We start from the raw sequence: 19,399 nt of genomic DNA on the forward strand, positions 1-19,399 counted from the left end.
TCTCAGATGTAGACTTAACTTGGTTAAATAGAGAGCCAAGTGCTTGGGGAGACCATACAATTTTATTTCTCCCATTGTTTGGCTGCACAAGATGATGATGTATGTCCCTTTTTTCGATTGATCCCAGACTATGACATTTCTAATATATTGTGGTCACTATTTTTATTAGGCTTTATCTCAAATGTTACTATTTTATTTACTGCATGTAATGAGATAAACGTGTAATCAAGAATAGCTTTACATGACCCTTGTTTCCGGCCGGGGAAAAATCTCCTTTAATGGAGCCATTGAGCCTATTTAGTGACCAAGTACCCATTATTCTAAGCCATTTAGCAGCTCGCTCTGTGGGGGCTTGAACCAGGTTAGAAATGCATTTTATATTTAAATCCCCTGCTACAATAGTCATATAAGTTTGTCCATCAAGTACAATAAATTGCATCATTTGGGCAACTATAGCAATGAACGAATCTTCCTCACTGACTTTAGGATTCCAGTAGATGTTTACTATTGCTGTTTGGGGATAAAAGGGAGACTCAGGAAATGAGGCAACAAGTCTCACCAATTGAATTCCTGAATGTGGTGATGCCCAAGGTATAACTGATAAGTCGTCTTCCAGGCGAACAGCTCTAAGTAAACCTGCTTCTGGTCGCCCTCGAGACTGTTCGGTGGCTTTTATCCAAGTGAGCTCATAATCTTGCCACAGAGGTTGTGTAGTCATCCATGTTTCTTGCAACAAGACAATACTATAATTGGAGAGACAGTTTGTTTCAGGGTTCATTAAATGAGAGAATCCTCTCGCATTTCAAATTGCCAAGATTACAAGTTGCTGGAGATCTTCATCTTGGCATTAGTGCTTTATTATTTTATCGGACTGGCGTATTGCTTTGGACAGGCATGTACACTTTGTTTCTGGGACAATCTTTTCTTCAAATCTAACTTCCCGACCACCTTGAAAGTTTGATACATTATAATTAATATACAATGGTTGGCATTGCTGCGGGTCAGTCTTTGTGTTGGCACTGTCCCTCCTGGTTCAGGGAGGCCTCTTTTCCCACCTACTTGAATCCCTTTCTCTCATTCTCCCATGGTTTTATGGGAGTGCTCTTGAAGACCACCATTAGCAAACGATTGAGGTTTAGCTCCTAGGCTGAACCCCAGTCGATTCAATGTGTCTCCTGTTGACCATAATAACTCTTTAACAATGAGTGAGGTTATATGCAGATCAACTCTATTAAGGGTTTCGCTTGATATAAAGCTTAAGGCTTTAATATCTGCTGATGTAATGTTTTGGAGTTCTACTATTGAGTGAGAAGCTGTAATGAGAGTTGTTCTGTTAGGATTCGGTTCCCTATTGGACCTGCCCACCATTGTAAGAATGAGGGTATCATTACACCCTGTTTTGGCATTGCTCTGGGTGTTGCCTTGAAAATCATCTGCTTTATTATTTTCATCCATTATTTGTCTACTTTTGTCATTTCTTCTTTGGTTTTCCAATTGTAATCTCTTTTGCTCTAGTGTCTGAAAGTTGTAAGACTTATCCTCTGCCTGAATGAGGATGGTTCTATGATCTTGATGTGTAGACTTTCCATGACAGTATCAATCCCCGGTAGTGATGAAGGTGAATAGCTAGACAAATTAATTAGCTCATTCACATGTTCTGTATCTTGTTGACCCAGAACCACTGATGGTTCATTGCTGTCCCAGGATACGGCTATTTGTGTGGGGATCTCAGTCACCTCTTCCATCACACTGGATGATTTGCACTCAATTGCATCATTTTTGGTGCTATCCTGTTCTTTTTGTGTGCTTCTTTTCGGAAGCACTATCTTTTCAGCAAATATTTTAGCACTAATTCTATTGGTTTTTTTCAGGGTGGATTGATTTTTTAGATTTTTTACTCTCTTTTGGGGCTAGTTGTGATGTTTTTTTTATTTTTTATTTTGCATCTTTGCGTTATTGGTTTAAATAATTCATACATCGAGGTTTCCACTTCCTCGGGTGATGGAGTGTCATGATGCACCTCAACCAAAATGAACTCTGCATCTGCTTCAACCTGGGAAGCAGTTGCTTCCTTATAATCCATATCCTGGGAGAGCATAGCTATAGCTGGTGTATCGGTACTCTCTGATGGTTCTTGAACCCACACTCCCACTGAACTGCCTACCATTATCCCATCATTTGGAAACTGCTCTATAGGCCGTTGTATAGGGGTTTCTCTGTACCATGGACACAAAACCTAGTCATACCTAGCAGATCCATTTTCGCCAAGAACAGCTTTAAAGGTTTGTTGTTTGCATCAATCTGTTTTTCCTGGCCTTCAAATATCTTTAAGATAGAGTACATGGTAGTATTAATCCTAGCAAATGCAGTTTCTCGCATCAAAAGTTGAGGTGGAACAAAACCAAAAGAGGGTCGAGCGGTGGGTCTTATTTACAAAGGTGCGGAAGAATTTGAAGAAAAGGAGGAATCCCCAACGTTTGCTGTTTCTGGTATCAAAATCGGAGAATTCGAGCGATTTGAACCATCTTTAGAAAGCCGACGAGACAATGCTTGCTCAGCTCGACAAGAGGTTAACATGTGTGCATTCAACTGAGCAGGAGATGACAGGACAATTTCTTTCACTGCCCTAAACTCAGGCATAGCATTACCCGGGCACGCCTGATTTGCATTAACCATGTCAGTTTGTTTCACCCTTTCTTGGCTACTTGGCAATAAAGCATCGACCGTTGGGTGTCATCAGCTTCATGGATCACAACATTAGTTTTCTGAATTTGGCCAGTGCCCAGTGGGCATTGTAGCATTGGTTTTCTCAAACTCACCAAAGGGTATTACGCGCGCGCCCGTTAGCTTTTGTACTGGCTGGCTTAACCAGGGGGCATGGCCTGGGCCGCGCTACAAAAAAGTTAAATTAGAAGACTATTAGTATTGTTTTTTTAAGTGTATAATTGTTTCTTAATTTGAAGGCATATCAGTTCGTAGGAAAAGAAATAAGTCCACAAATTTAGTCCACGTTAGCAGGATCGCCAACTATTTTCGGAGGTGAAACAGAACGCCACAGCAGCAACAGCACTCGACTGGCACTCCACGTATTTTTTATAAACATTTACTATGGTAAGAAACATTTTATATCAACAGCACCTGCGGCAACTCCCAGGATCCCTGACCATTGAGTCTGCTTCCTAGGGATCATGGGAGTTGGAGTGGGATGGTCCCATTAAAGTTAATGGAAACAGTGATCGATTGGGCATATAAATAAGTCTGTCAGGAGGATGACCCCATTGAAGCTCTTGGAAGGGAGTTGGTTTGAAGTGATGGACAGGCCCCCACCAGTCGATACATGAATTGTGGGAAACCTTGGTGTAGTAACAATTGTGTATGCTTTTAGCTGTAGCAAAGCCACCGGAGGAGGTACACACTCACTCTAGGGAGTGGAGGAAGTGGTGTGGGGAGGGCCATGAGTGATTTACCGGCACGCGTTCAGTGCTTCAGGCAAGGATTTGGTAGAGCCAGTTGTAAAATTCCAGGTGTAATAATTTGGAAAATATCCAATTTTTGGAAGTTAAAAACTGTCTTGCTCATGGGAAGGACTCTTATAATTTAGAGACATTGGAAGTTAATCACTTATTTGATAAAACAATTGAAAGTAAGTGTCTAGAGCAGAAGGCGGGTAGAATTCTTCTGCAATCGGTTCTTTTACATCTGAAGACAAAGCTGAAGACTAGGCCCCTGTGACCCCTTCATGCTACCGGGCTGGAGAATCACTGAGAAACAGCCGGACCACTAAAGTGTTCGGGGGCGGGCTCTCTCTTCCGGATTCTCATCACTCACTGCATCCAGCAGTAAACCGCAGAGGAATCGCAGGAGACGCTGGGTTTCAATGCTTTTCCCACCAAGTATCTCATTACATATTTGGCAGTATTCCCTCCGAAAATACCTCCAAACTCATAATATAATTACTGCAGGACTCCACTGGGGAAATGCAGCATTTACCTCCACAACTCATAACTGCAAAGCAGAAAAGTCTGCATCTCGAGAAATACTGAGGCCCGATTCTGAACCAGGTGTTAATTACCAAAAGCACCACTGGAGCTGAGCTGGAGAGAGGCAGATGTTTAGAACAAACATTAGCGGCAAGAGACCTCCACAATCTGCATTGGTTGAGATCGAAAGGTAACGTGAATATACCAACATGGCAAAGAGGTGAACAAACAGGTACCATAGACCACACCTTTGTTTCAAAAGACCTTTTAGGGCTGATGAAAAGATTCACAGTTGAAAAAACGAAAAATAGTGACCATAACATATTGTATGCGAGTTGAGTCAGTAGACAAAAACCCAAACACTGGCATAAGCACGACCTTGAAGTGAATACAAGGGGCAATAGACTCAAGATCACAGGAAATTCTTTTATCGAACTCACAAAAACCTGCACTGAAATGTGCAATACAAAGATCAAGAGAGGGGAAAATGAAGAAAGTATCTTAAAGAATACACCACTCTTACAAAAATATATGGCAAAGGGCAAGAAGCCAACCTCTCGGACTGACCATCAACATGCCTACATCCGAGAAGTAGTTGTAAAAAGAAGAACCTTGAGAAAAATGAAAAGATTGGCAATAACATCTGACTTGCCAGAGAACAAGATGAGATGGCAGAGAGCATGGAAGGAATATAAAGCATGGATATGGCAAAACAAAGCCTACTTATACCAGAAAGACGCGGAAGCCACGCTAACAACATTATGCAGCAGAAAATCAAAGGAATTTTGGTCCCTCATAAAGGGAGCAAACGCAACTACGAACCACTACAGAACAATATAAGTGAAACCAACTCGATATCCCACTTTGAGAAACTATATAGCCCAGTAAATAACATTGACGGCTGGAACTCAAGTGAGAAAGCATCAAAAACTGAAGAAAAGCCGCCGTGGGACATCCCGCACAGTGAAGAAGACCTTATTTTGCAAATCAAGAAGATAAGCAATACAAGGGCTCTGGTACCGGACGGGATAGCAAACAGTGATCTAAAACTAAATCCAGAGCTGTGGGCAGCTTTTATCAGCAAGCTATTCAAGAAGTGTAATCAAGAAAAAAAACATCCCGGATTCTTGGAGAATGGCAGTAGTGGTCCCAATTTTCAAGAGAGGGGACAGAGAGAATCCAGGACATTTACGCCCAATTTCGCTTTTGGATGTCATCGGAAAATTCTTTGGAAATTTTGCATTGGAAGCATTTCAAAACTGGCTGAAAACAAAAAAATAGATCCGACCCCGTTCAAACGGGTTTTGTCAAGAATGCAGCGACCTCTCTGAATATCCTAGCAATGAGCATAATAAAAGCAAAGATTGCTCAAGCAGTCCGACGAGGGCATGTGGCTTTCATTGACCTGGTCCAAGCCTTTGACCAGGTCAATAGACAACTACTATGGGAAAAGCTGGAAAACCTAAAGTGTCCCGAGCCTATACTAGCCCCAATTAAAGCACTCTATCAAGATACAACAATGAAGGTACAGCTAAGTCGAGAGGGACTTCTGTCGGAAGGTATCAAAACAGCAAGGGGCGTTAAACAGGGTTGTCCCCTTGCGCCTGCGCTATACAATGCATATATGGCAGATTACACAAAAACGCAGGACAATGTGAGATGTTTTCCACCAAAGATGGTAGGGGAAGCGGTACCAGGTCTTCTCTATGCAGACGACATAATCTTATTAGCTCTTACATCGGTGGGGCTACAGAGACAACTGACCAACTTGGCAGACTACCTGAATGAAAACAATCTGCAAATGAACATATCAAAAACCATGGTGATGACGTGGGAACCCTCTGGCAGAACTAAACAGAAACAGAACTGGTTTGTAGACAATCAAAAGCTGGAAAGAGTAAACACCTTTAAATACCTGGGAGTGATTCTAAGTAACAACCTAAAGGAGAAACCTATGCAGGACATGATTTGGACCAAAATGAAAGCCCTAACCATACAAGCAAAGATCATTGACAAGAAATACGGGAAATACTCGCTTAAAGCAGCAATAACCTTTTACAAAGCAAAGGTGGTCCCTGCAATACTATATCGAACGGATGCCATGCCTGCCCTCAAGGGAGGTCTGTGGATAAAACTGGAGAGCTTTTTCTGGAGGCAAGTGCTTGGACTGTCACAGAGCACTCCTGTGCCTCTCATCAGACGGGAAGTATGTCTTTCATCACTGAAAGTGATCAAAGAGAGAAACATGCCGATGCTGTATCGGAAGATGATACAGGAAAACAAGCCAAAGGCTCCGGAGCTGATTGGGAGCGAAATGGAGAAGGATAATATTAAACAACTGACTGAGTGGAAAAATCAAAATATTAAACTACTGAACCAGATTGATGCCACGACAGACCAGCTGGTAAGAAACCCAGACAGTGTATCTAAAAAACGTTTAGAACTGGACCGGATTGCCACCGGTGAAATTGCAAACAGCTATGGATTAACAAAGTATTTCCGCACAACGACAAAGAGATTAAATGAGACTAGAAGCTATCTGGAAAAATTTCCGGACAAAACCCGTAGCAGGATCTTTTTAAGATTCCGTCTAAACCAGCTTAAAACAAATGAAGTTGTGTTCATAAGAAAACAAACTATAACGAATAAATGCAGATTCTGTAAAAAGGATGACAAAGCCGAAACAAGCAGAAACCTCCTGCTAGGTTGTGAAGGAACCTGCCAAGCCAGAAAGACATCCTTGGGAAAAATAATGTCAGCCTTCACAACTTTAACAGACGTAGACTGGTGGAGAATCCTGTCAAGCGGTGACGACACTCGCGGTGTGATTGGGGTAACTTCGTTTTTTTAAATTATCGACTTGGAGCAAAAAGTCGGAGGAATGAAGAAAGCCCTACAAGGTAAAGACTAAAGAAAGAATTGGAAAGCTTGGACTTATATGTCTTTAGGCCTTCTGAAATCATAAAATCAAGTGTCTAAAGAAAACAACCAGAAAAACATTATTCAAGAAACCTGGCAAGGACTAAAAAGAGACCCTGAAGTACTCGAGAGAAGATGGTCTGTTGGCTTTGACCTATGTAAGCGATGGGCTCTTATTTGGGAGAGAGGGATTGTTTACATTTCTTCTTTTTAGGAATCAACATGGACTTATGGATCTAAAATGATTTTCCTTTTTGTAAAAATTGTTAATTCAATTCAAACAAAAAATAAAAAATAAAATAAAAAAGCACCACTTTGGGAGCCCGTGGGCCGGTTGCTAGAACTGGTTGGAAACCAACCTGGTAACCGGCAATTTCGGAAATCGCAATTTAGCATGGTTATTCTGTTGTCGCTCCGCTACATTAGCGACACTGTAAAATGATCGTAGAAATACGGAACCTGCTTGGTGGCGGTCCGCTTTCTGCAGTTTCGCTATCGTGGAGGAGTGACACCAGAAGGGCACAGTACTATTCAATAGACAGTGCTGTGGGTGCCAAATGGCACTGAACTAGGGCAGAAGAAAGCAGAGCTAGGTGCTGATTTATGTGCACCTAACCTGTGCCCGGTGACGTAAAGGCTTTACGTAAAGCATTTCATTGTTGGCACCTGCATCAATTTTTAGGCAATTAAAATGCGGATGTGGGTTTGGTACTGGCATGCCAGGGGAGTGATTGGGAGAGTAGGGGCCTAGGCATTCTCACAGCAGTTTGACGGCTTTCCAGACTTTAAAGAGAGAGCAAAGTAATGCCAGCATGTGTTCTCGGCAGCACTTAGCTTAATTTACGATGTGCATGCTATTTAACAAGCTTGCTGCCAATACTTGCAGTCCTCCCCTTTTCTCCAAAAAGAGGCTGATGCCCAGTCCCACTGCAGAATAAGCATGGTGCCTGGGCGTCAGGAAAAGGCGCAGTGAAACATGCTGTTTAGAATGCTCACTGCACCTCGATGAGAATCGGGCCGTGCATGTTTTACCATCACTGCGATTCTCGTAATGATGCCCGCAATATGTCAAATCCATGAAAGGTACAGTGAGCAAAAAGCAATGGCTGCGAACTCTCAAAGTGGGTAAAAACCACACAACAAGTTAGCATCCCATGTTCTTTCTGAGAGGGGCGCCTGCTACCTTTTTGAAAATCTATAATGGTGTCCGCTGTGCGCATATACGCAGACCGTGGTGATCAGCAATGGTGGGCGTTGTGACAAACATGGCAACTGCACATGTATATGCAGACAGCGGAGATCAGCAAGGTGGATGTGATGACAAACATGGCAGCTTGACACGTATCTGGACGCAGCACAGATCAGCAACAGGGACGCTGTGACAAACATGGCAGCTGTGTGCGTGTACGCAAACAGCGGAGATCAGCAAAGGTGCACGCCATGACAAACATGGCAGCTGTGTGCGTGTACACAGACAGTGGCTATCAGGAAAGGTGGACGCCATGACACACATGGCAGCCACCATTGCTGATGGGTTCCTACGGGCTCTGCCTGCTGTCTCTATTCTTCCTAAAAGGGGGTGGAGTTTGCGTGAATCGAGTTTCTCAGCGAGTTTCAGAATACTAAGGAAGTGGACTACGCCAGCACCAGGGGAGTTGCTAGGTCTGGAAAAGACCCGGGGCTAAGCTGATGTCGGAACTGTTGGGACTGGGGGCTAGCTAGTCTTTTGGCTGTAGCTCCTGAGATTCTATCTGGGGCTACAACCAAAAGATCAGGGGCTATAGCCACCTTAGCCCCCCCCTAGCAACGCCCCTGGCCAGCACGTTGTTGAGTTTTTCTGGACTTTAAAACACTCAAGTGGGCTTAAATGAACCACAACATACCCGCCAGACCTGGAACTGAAAGATAGAAGTCGGCCATTCTATAGAAATATTGGACATTTGCTTTCACGTTCATTGTAAGAAGTTAATACATGTTCCTACATTGATGGAATAAAATGGAATAACTGGAACAACTCAAAAGACACAGCTGATTGCTGGAATAATTCAGACAGGGGCGGTTTCACCAGCTGCAACTCACCTAATCATCTGTTCTTTGCTTGTAAAACCAGAACCGAATTTGGAATGTATATCGGAGCAGGAGAAGGTGTCCTCCAGAACTCTGAAAATGGAAAGAGGGAGAGGTGTGTTCTTGTTAATGTGCAGACATTGAGAGAGAATGCCCGAGTCTGTTGACATGGCAACTGGAGTGTGTACTCACCCAATTTTCTGGAACTGCTTTTCGGATTCGTCCCAGACATAGCGGATCTTCTGCACCTCGAGGCACCTGACCTGTGGGCAGAATAAGGACAGTGGAAAGCATGTCTGGCCAGACTTTCATTCATAGGAATAAGCGAATTCCTGCCCCCACTGCGCCCCAGGAACACTCCTCAGCCCTCCCTCAAGAGACCCTTCAGAAGGCTAGGCAGGGTGGGCTCATTGGGGCATCTGTGCCTGCCTATTCAGGGGTTCCACATTCAAACACCACAGGAGACCCCAAAGAGTAAATAGTGTGCCTGGAAACTCCATGTGGGTCCCCATGTACTGGGCTCCGGCTGCCAGCGCCTTTTCCTCCTATTTCCCCTGCTGCCAACTGTGTTCCCCCCACCCTCTGGCCCAGAAGTGCTTTTCACAGAGCTGACAAGTTTCCCATCACCTTGCCTGAGAAGACCATCCAGTCCTGGCTTTGCTTCGAACTCTGGGACTTGGATATTTCCTACCTTTTGAATGGCAAAGAAAAAAGTATAAGACCCAGAATCCAAAGGGATACAAAAGTATGGATGACCCACCATGCGTGGTCACAGGAAACCTAAGAGCTCTGATGCCATGCCGAGTCTCACAGGCTGCTTCCTCATGGCACCCTGAGGAGTGCCATGATGAGGCTCACAGCAGCAACACGTTGCCTCTGGCATGCTGCTTCCTCAGGGCTCCCTGGGGAGTGCCATGATGAGGCTCACAGCAGCAACACGTTGCCTCTGGCATGCTGCTTCCTCATGGCTCCCTGAGGAGTGCCATGATGAGGCTCAGAGCAGCAACACGTTGCCTCTTGCATGCTGCTTCCTCGTGGCACCGGGGTTGGAGTGAGAAGGAACTTGCTAGAATCATTCTATGGCGGCCATCTTGCAAAGGCCTCATCTTCCATTTGGTAAAAGGAGACCATTTGCATTCGAAGGAAACACACTTTTGTCATGCCAGAATGACCGTCTGCGTGCTAACGGTGTTAAACGCCATGTTCGTGGCCAGGCGTTGCCAGCACTGGCCCAGAGTCCTTTCTGAGGCCTTCGCTGTCTGCAAAGGCTCGGCTGGTGGGTCCGATACTGGGCCAAGTCCACCCCGGAATGTGGTGCTTAACATGTTTGGGAACTCGCTTCATCGTATGGTTTCTCCCACCTATGGTTACGCAGCTTTATCATGGATTTGGGAGTAAGCGCTGATGACAGGTTGACTAATCACTCAAGTGAGGTCATTCATGTAGGCACGACATCATTGGAACTTTCATATTCAGTCATATATGAAGAGATAAACTGATATGGAAGTATGTTTACAACTATTAAAATAAGCCAAGTAAATATTTGATTTGATATTGTTTTTGTTACGTTTACTTTCTTTTGGTTTGAAAGCATATTAATTGGTCCGAGTGGACTTCATGTACTAATGAGGTGATAATACCCAGCTTGGTGGGCAATATCGCTGGTAACCGTCTGGCTCAACAGGTTTTATTGCCATTAGCACACGTGTGTTTCAGAGTGAAACTCGAATGCTTGTCTGGACATGGAACATGCCATTTCCTCTCATAGCCACTCATATGGCATGCTGGTCCTTCCCAGACTTTATTGTATGGCTCCAGTGAAGGCTGAGAAAGAGCTAGCACGGTCCAGGAGCAGTCAGGAAGGCCTAGCAAAGCCCAGGAGAAGCCAGGAATAACTAGCACAGGCCAGAAGCGACCAGAAAGGACTAGCAGAGCCCAGGAGCAGACAGGAAGGACTAGCACAGCCAGGAGCAGTCAGGACAGACTAGCATAGCCCTGTAGCAGCCAAGAAGGACTAGCCTAGCTGCAGAGAGCCAGGAACGACTAGCAGGGCCCTGGGGCAGCCAGGAAGTCCTAGCACAGCCCAGGAGCGGACTGGAAAGACTAACAGAGCACAGGAGCAGACAGGAAGGACTAGCCCAGCCCTGGGGCAGCCAGTAAGGACGAGCACGGCCCAGGAGCAGACAGGAAGGACTACCACAGCCAGGAGCAGCCAGGACAGATGAGCATAGCCCTGTAGCAGCCAGGAAGGACTAGTACAGCTGCAGAGAGCCAGGAAGGACTAGCAGGGCCCTGGGGCAGCCAGGAAGTCCTAGCACAGCCCAGGAGCGGACAGGAAAGACTAGCAGAGCACAGGAGCAGACAGGAAGGACTAGCCCAACCAGGAAGGACTTGCATAGCCCTGGAGCCGCCAGGATGGACTAGCACAGCCGAGGACAGCCAGGAAGAACTAGCAGGGCCCTGGGGCAGCCAGTAAGGATGAGCGCGGCCCAGGAGTAGCCACGAAGGAGTAGCAGAGCCCAGGTGCAGATGGGAAGGACAAACAGAGCCAGGAGCAGCCAGGAAGGACTAGCAGAGCCCAGGTGCAGACAGGAAGGACAAGCAGAGCCAGGAACAGCCAGGAAGGACTAGCATAGCACTGGTGCAGCCAGGATGGACTAGCACAGCCAGGTGCAGACAGGAAGGAGAAAATAAATACAGGATACATTCAATTTTGTAAATATATTTAGAAAGGAAAAGGGCGATGAAGTGCAGCTATGTGAGGAAAAGTCCAACAGCCTGCTAGGGACAGAGAGGTGCACCGGTAAATAAAGCCTCTGATGCACAGCAGGCCCTAATTGTGTAAAAACAAGGAACAACTTCGAATGGGTAAACAAATGCAGTCATTAGGTTCCTATTCATGCCGCCACCCTTACCAGCAGCCACCAGAAGAACCCCAATACAGTGCTTTGAGGTCACACGAAGTTGACACCCTGGGCCACATCTTCCAATGTGAAGCCTGTGCCTCTGCCAGCCAGCCTGCTGAATACTCCCAGCAAGTCTCCCTGATCATGTGTGCCCCCTTTCAAAAGTGCTGGGTGGTCAGGAAAATGCCATGGCACTTGTCCTATCATCAATGATGAATATACAAAGGCATTGGTCCTATTAACATTTTTCCTTTTTCACATATACAGTTGTTTAACAATAATTGAAATAAATCGAACATCAAAATAGATGTATCGTAAAATAGACCTATCACAACTGAAGAAAGAAGGGTTCTCAACAAGGGACTCTCCTTTGCACCGATATCTAGATTTGAAAATGTGGAAGTCCAAATTGACTTATTCAAATTCACTTGAAAACTAAAATTAAAAAAACACGTTTTGCTACACAAGCACCAGGCAAGACGCACCAGAGAAGTGGAAGTTAACCGTAGTCACTTAACAATCCAGGACATAGGAGATACCTACACAATTAGATCCTTAGATGAACCAGAATCATTTGACATCAGGGATGTGTTACATGAACTAAGCGTTGAACCAGATATTATGGAAATGAAAAGCGTGAGACCAAAATCGAGATTTGTCCCTCAATAACCACCACACAATATCATTGATACATTTTACAAGGCTGGCACAGAGGATCTAAACCAAATAGCGGAAACATGCTTAAGAAAAGACAACACTAGCACATGAGTAATTTGACACATGACGAATCGGAAGCACTAAAAATTTAGCTTGTGATACAACAATAGTAATCAAAGAGGCCGACAAGGGAGGAAATATAGTTGTAACGGACAGACAGGATTACACGGAGATGGCCTATAATCATTTAAAAACACTGGACTGATACAAAATCCTAGCAGAGAACCCCAAAAACATAATCATCAGAAAATTAGAGGACTACACCTTGGGATGGCACAGAATGGGATTGATTTCAGATGACGAGAGGACCTATATGATGATTAAAAACCAACTATCCCCACAATGTATTTCCTCCCCAAAGTTAAGTTCATAAACCCTTTGAAAGAATCCCAGAAGGCTGCTCATCCTTAGTGTGATAGGTTGGGCAACTGAAGGACTTTCCGAATACTTAGACAACATCTTATGACCTAGAGCCAGTAAACTGAAATCTTACCTTAAAGATACAATGGATGTGATCAAGAAACTTAAAACTGTTAAATGGAAAAGTGACTATCTCTTGGCCAGCTTAGATGTCAAGGCTCTTTATACATCCATTAAACATGACCTGGCGATTAGTACAATTGAATACTCATTTAGAGAACAATCAGCATCATATTACAAGCAAATTGACATGATCAAGGAGAGGCTTCAAGTAACATTAGACTTCAATATGTTCATGTTTGATTACACATTTTTTCAACAGACAAAGGGCGTGGTTATGGGCACAAAATATGCCCAGCCCTGGGCAACCTTTTTATGGGTTTATTCGAGGATAAGATCATATACCCAGATGAGGAATACTCAGAGAAAATGATACACTGGACTCTGTATGTAGATGACGTGTTCCTAATATGGAAAGTATCAAAGAAGGAAATTGACAAATTTACCAAAAGAATAAACAACAATGAATTTGGGATACAGTTTACAGGTATGTGTAGTAAACTTGAAATTAACTTTCTAGATTTGACTATACACACAGTTGGGGATCAACTTGAAATTTGGACCTTTAAAAAAGAAACAGGTGAACTCAACTTTCAATCAAGCTCTCATTTTGAACTAACGCTACGCAATATACTGAAAATCAAATTCATAAGGGCACGTCGAAATGGCCAGAATCAAAACAAATTCAATCAAGAATGCAAGCTTTTGTATAAGCGGTTTCACCAAAGAGGATATACGAATAAATGCAACAACAAGGCTTATCGAAAAAGCATGTGAACTCTCACAAGATCAGACACTCAAGGGAAAGGAACACAATAAACAATCAGATAGCCCTGAGGAAAACAATTGATTAATAACAAAATACAGCAGCAACTTCTATGTAATTAATAAAGTTTTGAAAAAACATTGGTTTCTATTGAGTTTGGATGAACACATATGAGAATATGTAGAAGAAAAGCCATGGATTATTTACAGACGAGCAAACACAATTAAAAACAAACTGATCCCTTCATTATTGCCTAGAGAAGCATGCACACAGCCAGGACCTGACTGCAGTCTGATAATAATGGATTTAGGAAGTGTGGAACCTGCCCCATGTGCAAACATGCGCATGAAGAAACAAGCATCTTCTTGAACATGCATGGCAAAGAATAGAGAATAAAAGATGCAATTCATTGCGGGACCAAGTATGTAGTCTATGGTATCATCTGCAAATGCAATACATTATACATCAGAAGTACAATAATGAGAATTAGGATCAGGGAACATCTATTGAAAATTGGCAGTCAAGACCCACAATTTCCAATAGTTCAACACTGGCAAAAAGAACATCAGAAGGACAAGAAAACTGACATTAGATTCATAGGCCTACAGAAGATAACACTCGGCAGGAGAGACGGCGACAGACAAAACAGCCTGAGATAGGCGGAAGCAAGACTGATATGCAAATGTAATACCACCATAACAGGTCTGAACACAGACAACGAGATGGTCTCCTTTTTATAATGTAATCATTCATCTACTTGAAAAATTGGAAATGGTGGCGAGATATATATGTTGTAAATGAATACTAAAACGTAATTTCAAATGACCTACTGTGCTGTTAATACTGGTTATATTAAGATCCAGGATGAGATAAACATTGGTACTGTCACTGTTACTGAGCAGTTGCAAGTAATATTAATATTATATAATAGATGGTCATTCTAACGTATTGTATGATATTTATAAAACAGAATGTGAAACATTGTAAATATCTACATGGATCAACGTGCATTGGTACAATAAGAATTTGAATGAACTCAAGGACTTTTAGGTCAAACCTACACATATACAAAATCTGTGATGAGAGGGACTTTGGTGTTATTACAGGGGAGCGGACAAACATCCCAAGGCTGCCGAACAGATGGTCATTCAAGCATATTGCATGGTAATCATGACACAATAACACTCAATCCTCAAATAAACATTTGCAACATAATGGTAGAAAGACCGTGATGACTCGAATTGGTGACTATTGAAATATATACTGCCAAGGCTAAACAATTGACACACACCATTAAATTCATAGACAAGGACAAAGGAAATAAATCTATGTGTGTTTAGACAAAACTTAAAATAACATGCTTATAGCATGCAATGTTCATAGCAGTAATTTCAAAATCTCCAAACTGTGGTAAATAATACAATATATAAAATAGAGACTACGGTTATTATTATTTTTCTTTAAATACAAATAAACATGTATTATCACCCTATAATGATATCACCATCATTTAAATCAAGAGTTTGGTCAATTTATATTCTTTACCATAGAACTATGGGTTTTGGATCCCAAAACATGGCACCCAGTATTAGCAGTAGCAGCAGAAGACGGTGAGCAATCCAGGGGTTGCACTGGTAGCACATCACAACTAATTAACAATGGCGCCGGCGTCTCGTTTAACCCCGAAGAGAGCCAACATGGAGGACAGAGCATTCCGAAAGAACTGGTAAGCGCGATCGCAGCATTTAGATATGTTAATGCACTGTGATCATCCAGCACATATAACCAGGATTTCTCAAGGAGACCTTTTCAAGTCTGTGACACAACAGACTTTGTAAGAAAAAGATCAGAGTTTTGTAATGGGCACACGTGGTAAGCACTCACACACGCATTAGTACTTATAATTAAACATATGCATTTTAATACAGACCCATTTCAATATGAATGTAGACACTAATTCGTGAGCGCATATCCAATACCTTTCAGAATCATTAGAAGGATAGATGTAACGAAACCAGATTACAAATATGCGACGTAGCAACAGATGATACAGGAATCAGTGGTATCAGAAGCATGGAGCACGAAGCACGTAGTAGTAAGGCTAATAGAACCTATACTGTCAGGTGCAGGCTCACTATTCTTGGGAATGCAAAAATATAGAGACGTGAATTGCTTAAGCAAAAATATTTTAGTTGCAGGGATTTAACCCACCATCACGATGGAGAGAAATTTACCAAAGAGAACTCATGGTAAGCTATTTTTCAACTCACTATTGTCAATCATTTTGTGAGAGTTTTAAGATACAGACACAGAGGTAACATGATAATTCAAAGGTACAAGAAGTCGTCCTCACCTGTTAGAACCTTTGAATTAAGAATAAGGGACTAGGTGGAATCATGGATTTAAATATAGCACATGCAGTATATGCTAAATTGTACGCGTGTAAACTTTGACAATAAGAAATAAGTATAACCAAGGTTTTGAATATTGAAAACATATGACATAATAAAAATGCATGTGACTTAACCAAAGGTACATTTCTTTTTAATATAATTGGGTAAGACAATAAAAATACAATTTTTTTGTTTTGCATTTCTTGTTTTTGTTTTTTGATTTTTTGATTTTAATTTTCTCTTGTCTATATCAGCCTACCTCTACCCCTTTTCCCCACAAAATACTTTAATCTCGCAAATTGATATGGTAACACTATCATCAATGCATCTATTATATGGTTTTGCAGGATACGTCTATTTTGATTTTGGATTTATTTAAATTATTGTTAAACAACTGTATATGTGAAAAAGGAAAAATGTTAATAGGACAAATAACCATGCCCTGATTTGAAAAAGGCAAATGGCCGCAACACGTGTAATTTTAAGGGAATCATTGTATTGAGAACAAATAGTGATGATGATCAATAATTTGGCGCTTGTCTTTAATGGAGTATTGAGAGAGTCACTAGAATAAGCTGTCTTTGGCTATTTTACCGTCATACTCTTACAAGACACGACAACCAGATTACTCGAGACACTGTGATTGGAGGGTCGCCAAGCCAAAACAGTCAAGCGAAAAAGCGTTCTCTTGTTTCTATGCGAATATACAAAGGCTGCAGGTTCCCCAGATCTTCCTCTCTCAGGAGAGCCCATCAAACACACCACATATCCCGAGGCATCTCATATACAAAAATTATTTAGCCCACATTCCCTCACAATCTGCCTCTCCATTTACTGCGATGCATTTATCTGCCGCCTGCCCTCTCCTCTTGTTTAACCCATTACTGATTCAGAAACTGGCTCTTTTCTTACCTGGGTTCATCCCACTGCTTCTCCACTCAACCCTTTGCCGCCTTCCCTTATCCATTCAATTATCCCTTTCCTGACATTTCTCTTTAATGTGTCACTGTCTCCTACCACCTTCCCTTCCTCCTTTAAACATGCTCTAATCATTCCCATCTTTAAAAATACCTTTCTTAACCCTTCCTCTCCCTCTCTATCATCCTATTTCCCATCTTCCAGTTATTTTGAAAGGTCTTGAACAAGTTGTTTGCTCTCAGATCTCTTCACATCTTAACCATCACTCTCTTCTTCCCCTGACCCAATCTGATTTCCGCCTTACTCACTCCACAGAAACCACTATTCTCCATGTCACCAACTCTCCCCTCTCAGCTCATAATGCTAAATCTTCTTCAATACTCGTCCTCCTTGATCTCTCAGCAGCTTCTGACATGGAGGACCATCCTACTGTGCTCTCTCCACTTTCTCCACTTCTGTTATGAACTGGTTCCACTCTTATCTCTCCAATCATGCTTTTCCGTATCCTGGGCTGGTCATACTTCTCCTCCCCAACCTCTTCGATACAGTGTTCCCCAAGGATCACTGCTGGGAGCCTACTTTTTTCTGTCTATACTACACCCCTAATCTCTATCGTTGAATCGTTCAACATTTCTTTTAATTTCTAGCTGGACGATTCACAAATCTTCTTCTCTTGTTCTACATGTTCAGACTCTCTCCATGCCTTAGTTTCATCCTGCCTCACCGCTGTCCAGGGCTGGAAGCAATCCCACTTTATTCACCTCAATCCCTCAGAAACAAACATTCTTTACTTTCCACCTGTTACTCCCACTCCCCTAACCTCCCTTGGGTCTCTGCTTTCCGCCTTCTGTCCTCTCTTTCTCCACCTCTACCCACAACCTGTGTTATCTTTGACCCATCTTTAACCTTAGCCTCTCATATATCTTTGACTGCCCACACTTGTCGCTTTCTTCTTTTCAAAGTCTGTAAAATACGTCCTTATCTATCCTTTCATGCCGCTAAACCTCATATTACTTCTTCCATCTTTTCTCGCCTTGACCACTGCTCTGCCCTGCTCTTTGGGCTTCCTTTATCCCACCTCACTCCTCTACTCTCAGTTTTCAATTCTGCAATTCATCTTCTTTTTTCACTTCCTGCTCTCTCATTTATAACAGTTTTTCTACTCTCCATCTCCTTTCTTCTCTACCACTCTCCTCTTCCCATTCATTGTCTTTGCATTGTCTTCAAGTGCTTTCATGTCCTGAGTCCTCCCGATCTAGCTTTTCTTGTCTTTCGCTACTCTCCTTCGCATTATCTTCGCTTTAAGGATCTTCATCTAATTATCTCTCTAAAACCTCCTTGTGCTCTTTCACGCTTCTGTTCATTCTCACCTCTAGCCCCCAAATAGTGGAACGCTCTTTCACCTGACATCCATGCTTCCACTCCCTTCTCATATTCTGCTAGCTCCTTAAGGCTCATCTCCTCTCTTCTCTACCATCTCCTCTCTTCTCAGCCATCTTCTCTCTTCTCTGCCATCTGCTCTCTTCCCTGTCATCTCCTCTCTTCCCTGTCATCTCCTCTCTTCTCTCTCATCTCCTCTCTTCTCTCTAACCTACTCTCTTCCCTGTCATCTCCTCTTTTCCCTGTCATCTCCTCTCTTCCCTGTCATCTCCTCTCTGTTCTGTCATCTCCTCTCTTCTCTCTCATCTCCTCTCTTCTCTCTCACCTCCTCTCTTCCCTGTCATCTCTTCCTTGTCATCTCCTCGCTTCCCTGTCATCTACTCTCTTCTATGCTATCTTCTCTCTTCTCTCTCATCTCCTCTCTTCTCTCTCATCTCCGCTCTTCTCTGTCATCTCCTCTCTTCTCTGTCATCTCCTCTCTTCTCTGTTTGTTTGTTTGTTTGTTTATTTATTTATAGCGCGCGCCAGACCCAGAGGTATCCAGGCACGTGTTCAAGAACACTTTAAGCTTACAGGTTACAGTTACACATTCCAAGTAGTTACAGGATGCATTGACAGCAACAGGATGACAATATACATGGTTATATACACAGGTATCTGTACACAGAGGTGTATACACAGTATACATTGAAAGTCAAAGAGCAAGGTGGATTAAGCGGGGGAGATGAACATGTAAGTATGCGTTCAGCTGCAGATTAACAGACGGGTCAGACGTGAGTAGTCCTGGCGTCGGTCAGTTATAGGTCATTTTCTTTCAGCCATTTTATACAGTTGAGTCTGAAGTGTGGATAGGATTGGTCAGACCTTAGAGCT

At 42.9% G+C, this 19,399-nt stretch overlaps 1 protein-coding gene across 3 annotated transcripts in view; it reads right to left on the reverse strand.

The window, feature by feature from the left end:
* LOC138491102 (probable cation-transporting ATPase 13A4) overlaps nt 1–19,399 on the reverse strand; it is a 995,403-nt gene that overhangs the window by 770,661 nt on the left and 205,343 nt on the right. For all 3 annotated transcript variants that reach the window (XM_069617423.1, XM_069617421.1, XM_069617422.1), the window contains exons 4-5: nt 9,159–9,229; nt 8,979–9,059 (exon numbers count right to left, since the gene is read on the reverse strand). In XM_069617423.1, the coding sequence (XP_069473524.1) occupies nt 8,979–9,059; nt 9,159–9,229 (152 nt within the window). The remainder of the gene's footprint in view (nt 1–8,978; nt 9,060–9,158; nt 9,230–19,399) is intronic.

Source organism: Ambystoma mexicanum, chromosome 10 (assembly GCF_040938575.1).
Source record: "Ambystoma mexicanum isolate Mex_15411 chromosome 10, UKY_AmexF1_1, whole genome shotgun sequence".
Classification (NCBI taxonomy): Eukaryota; Metazoa; Chordata; class Amphibia; order Caudata; family Ambystomatidae; genus Ambystoma; species Ambystoma mexicanum.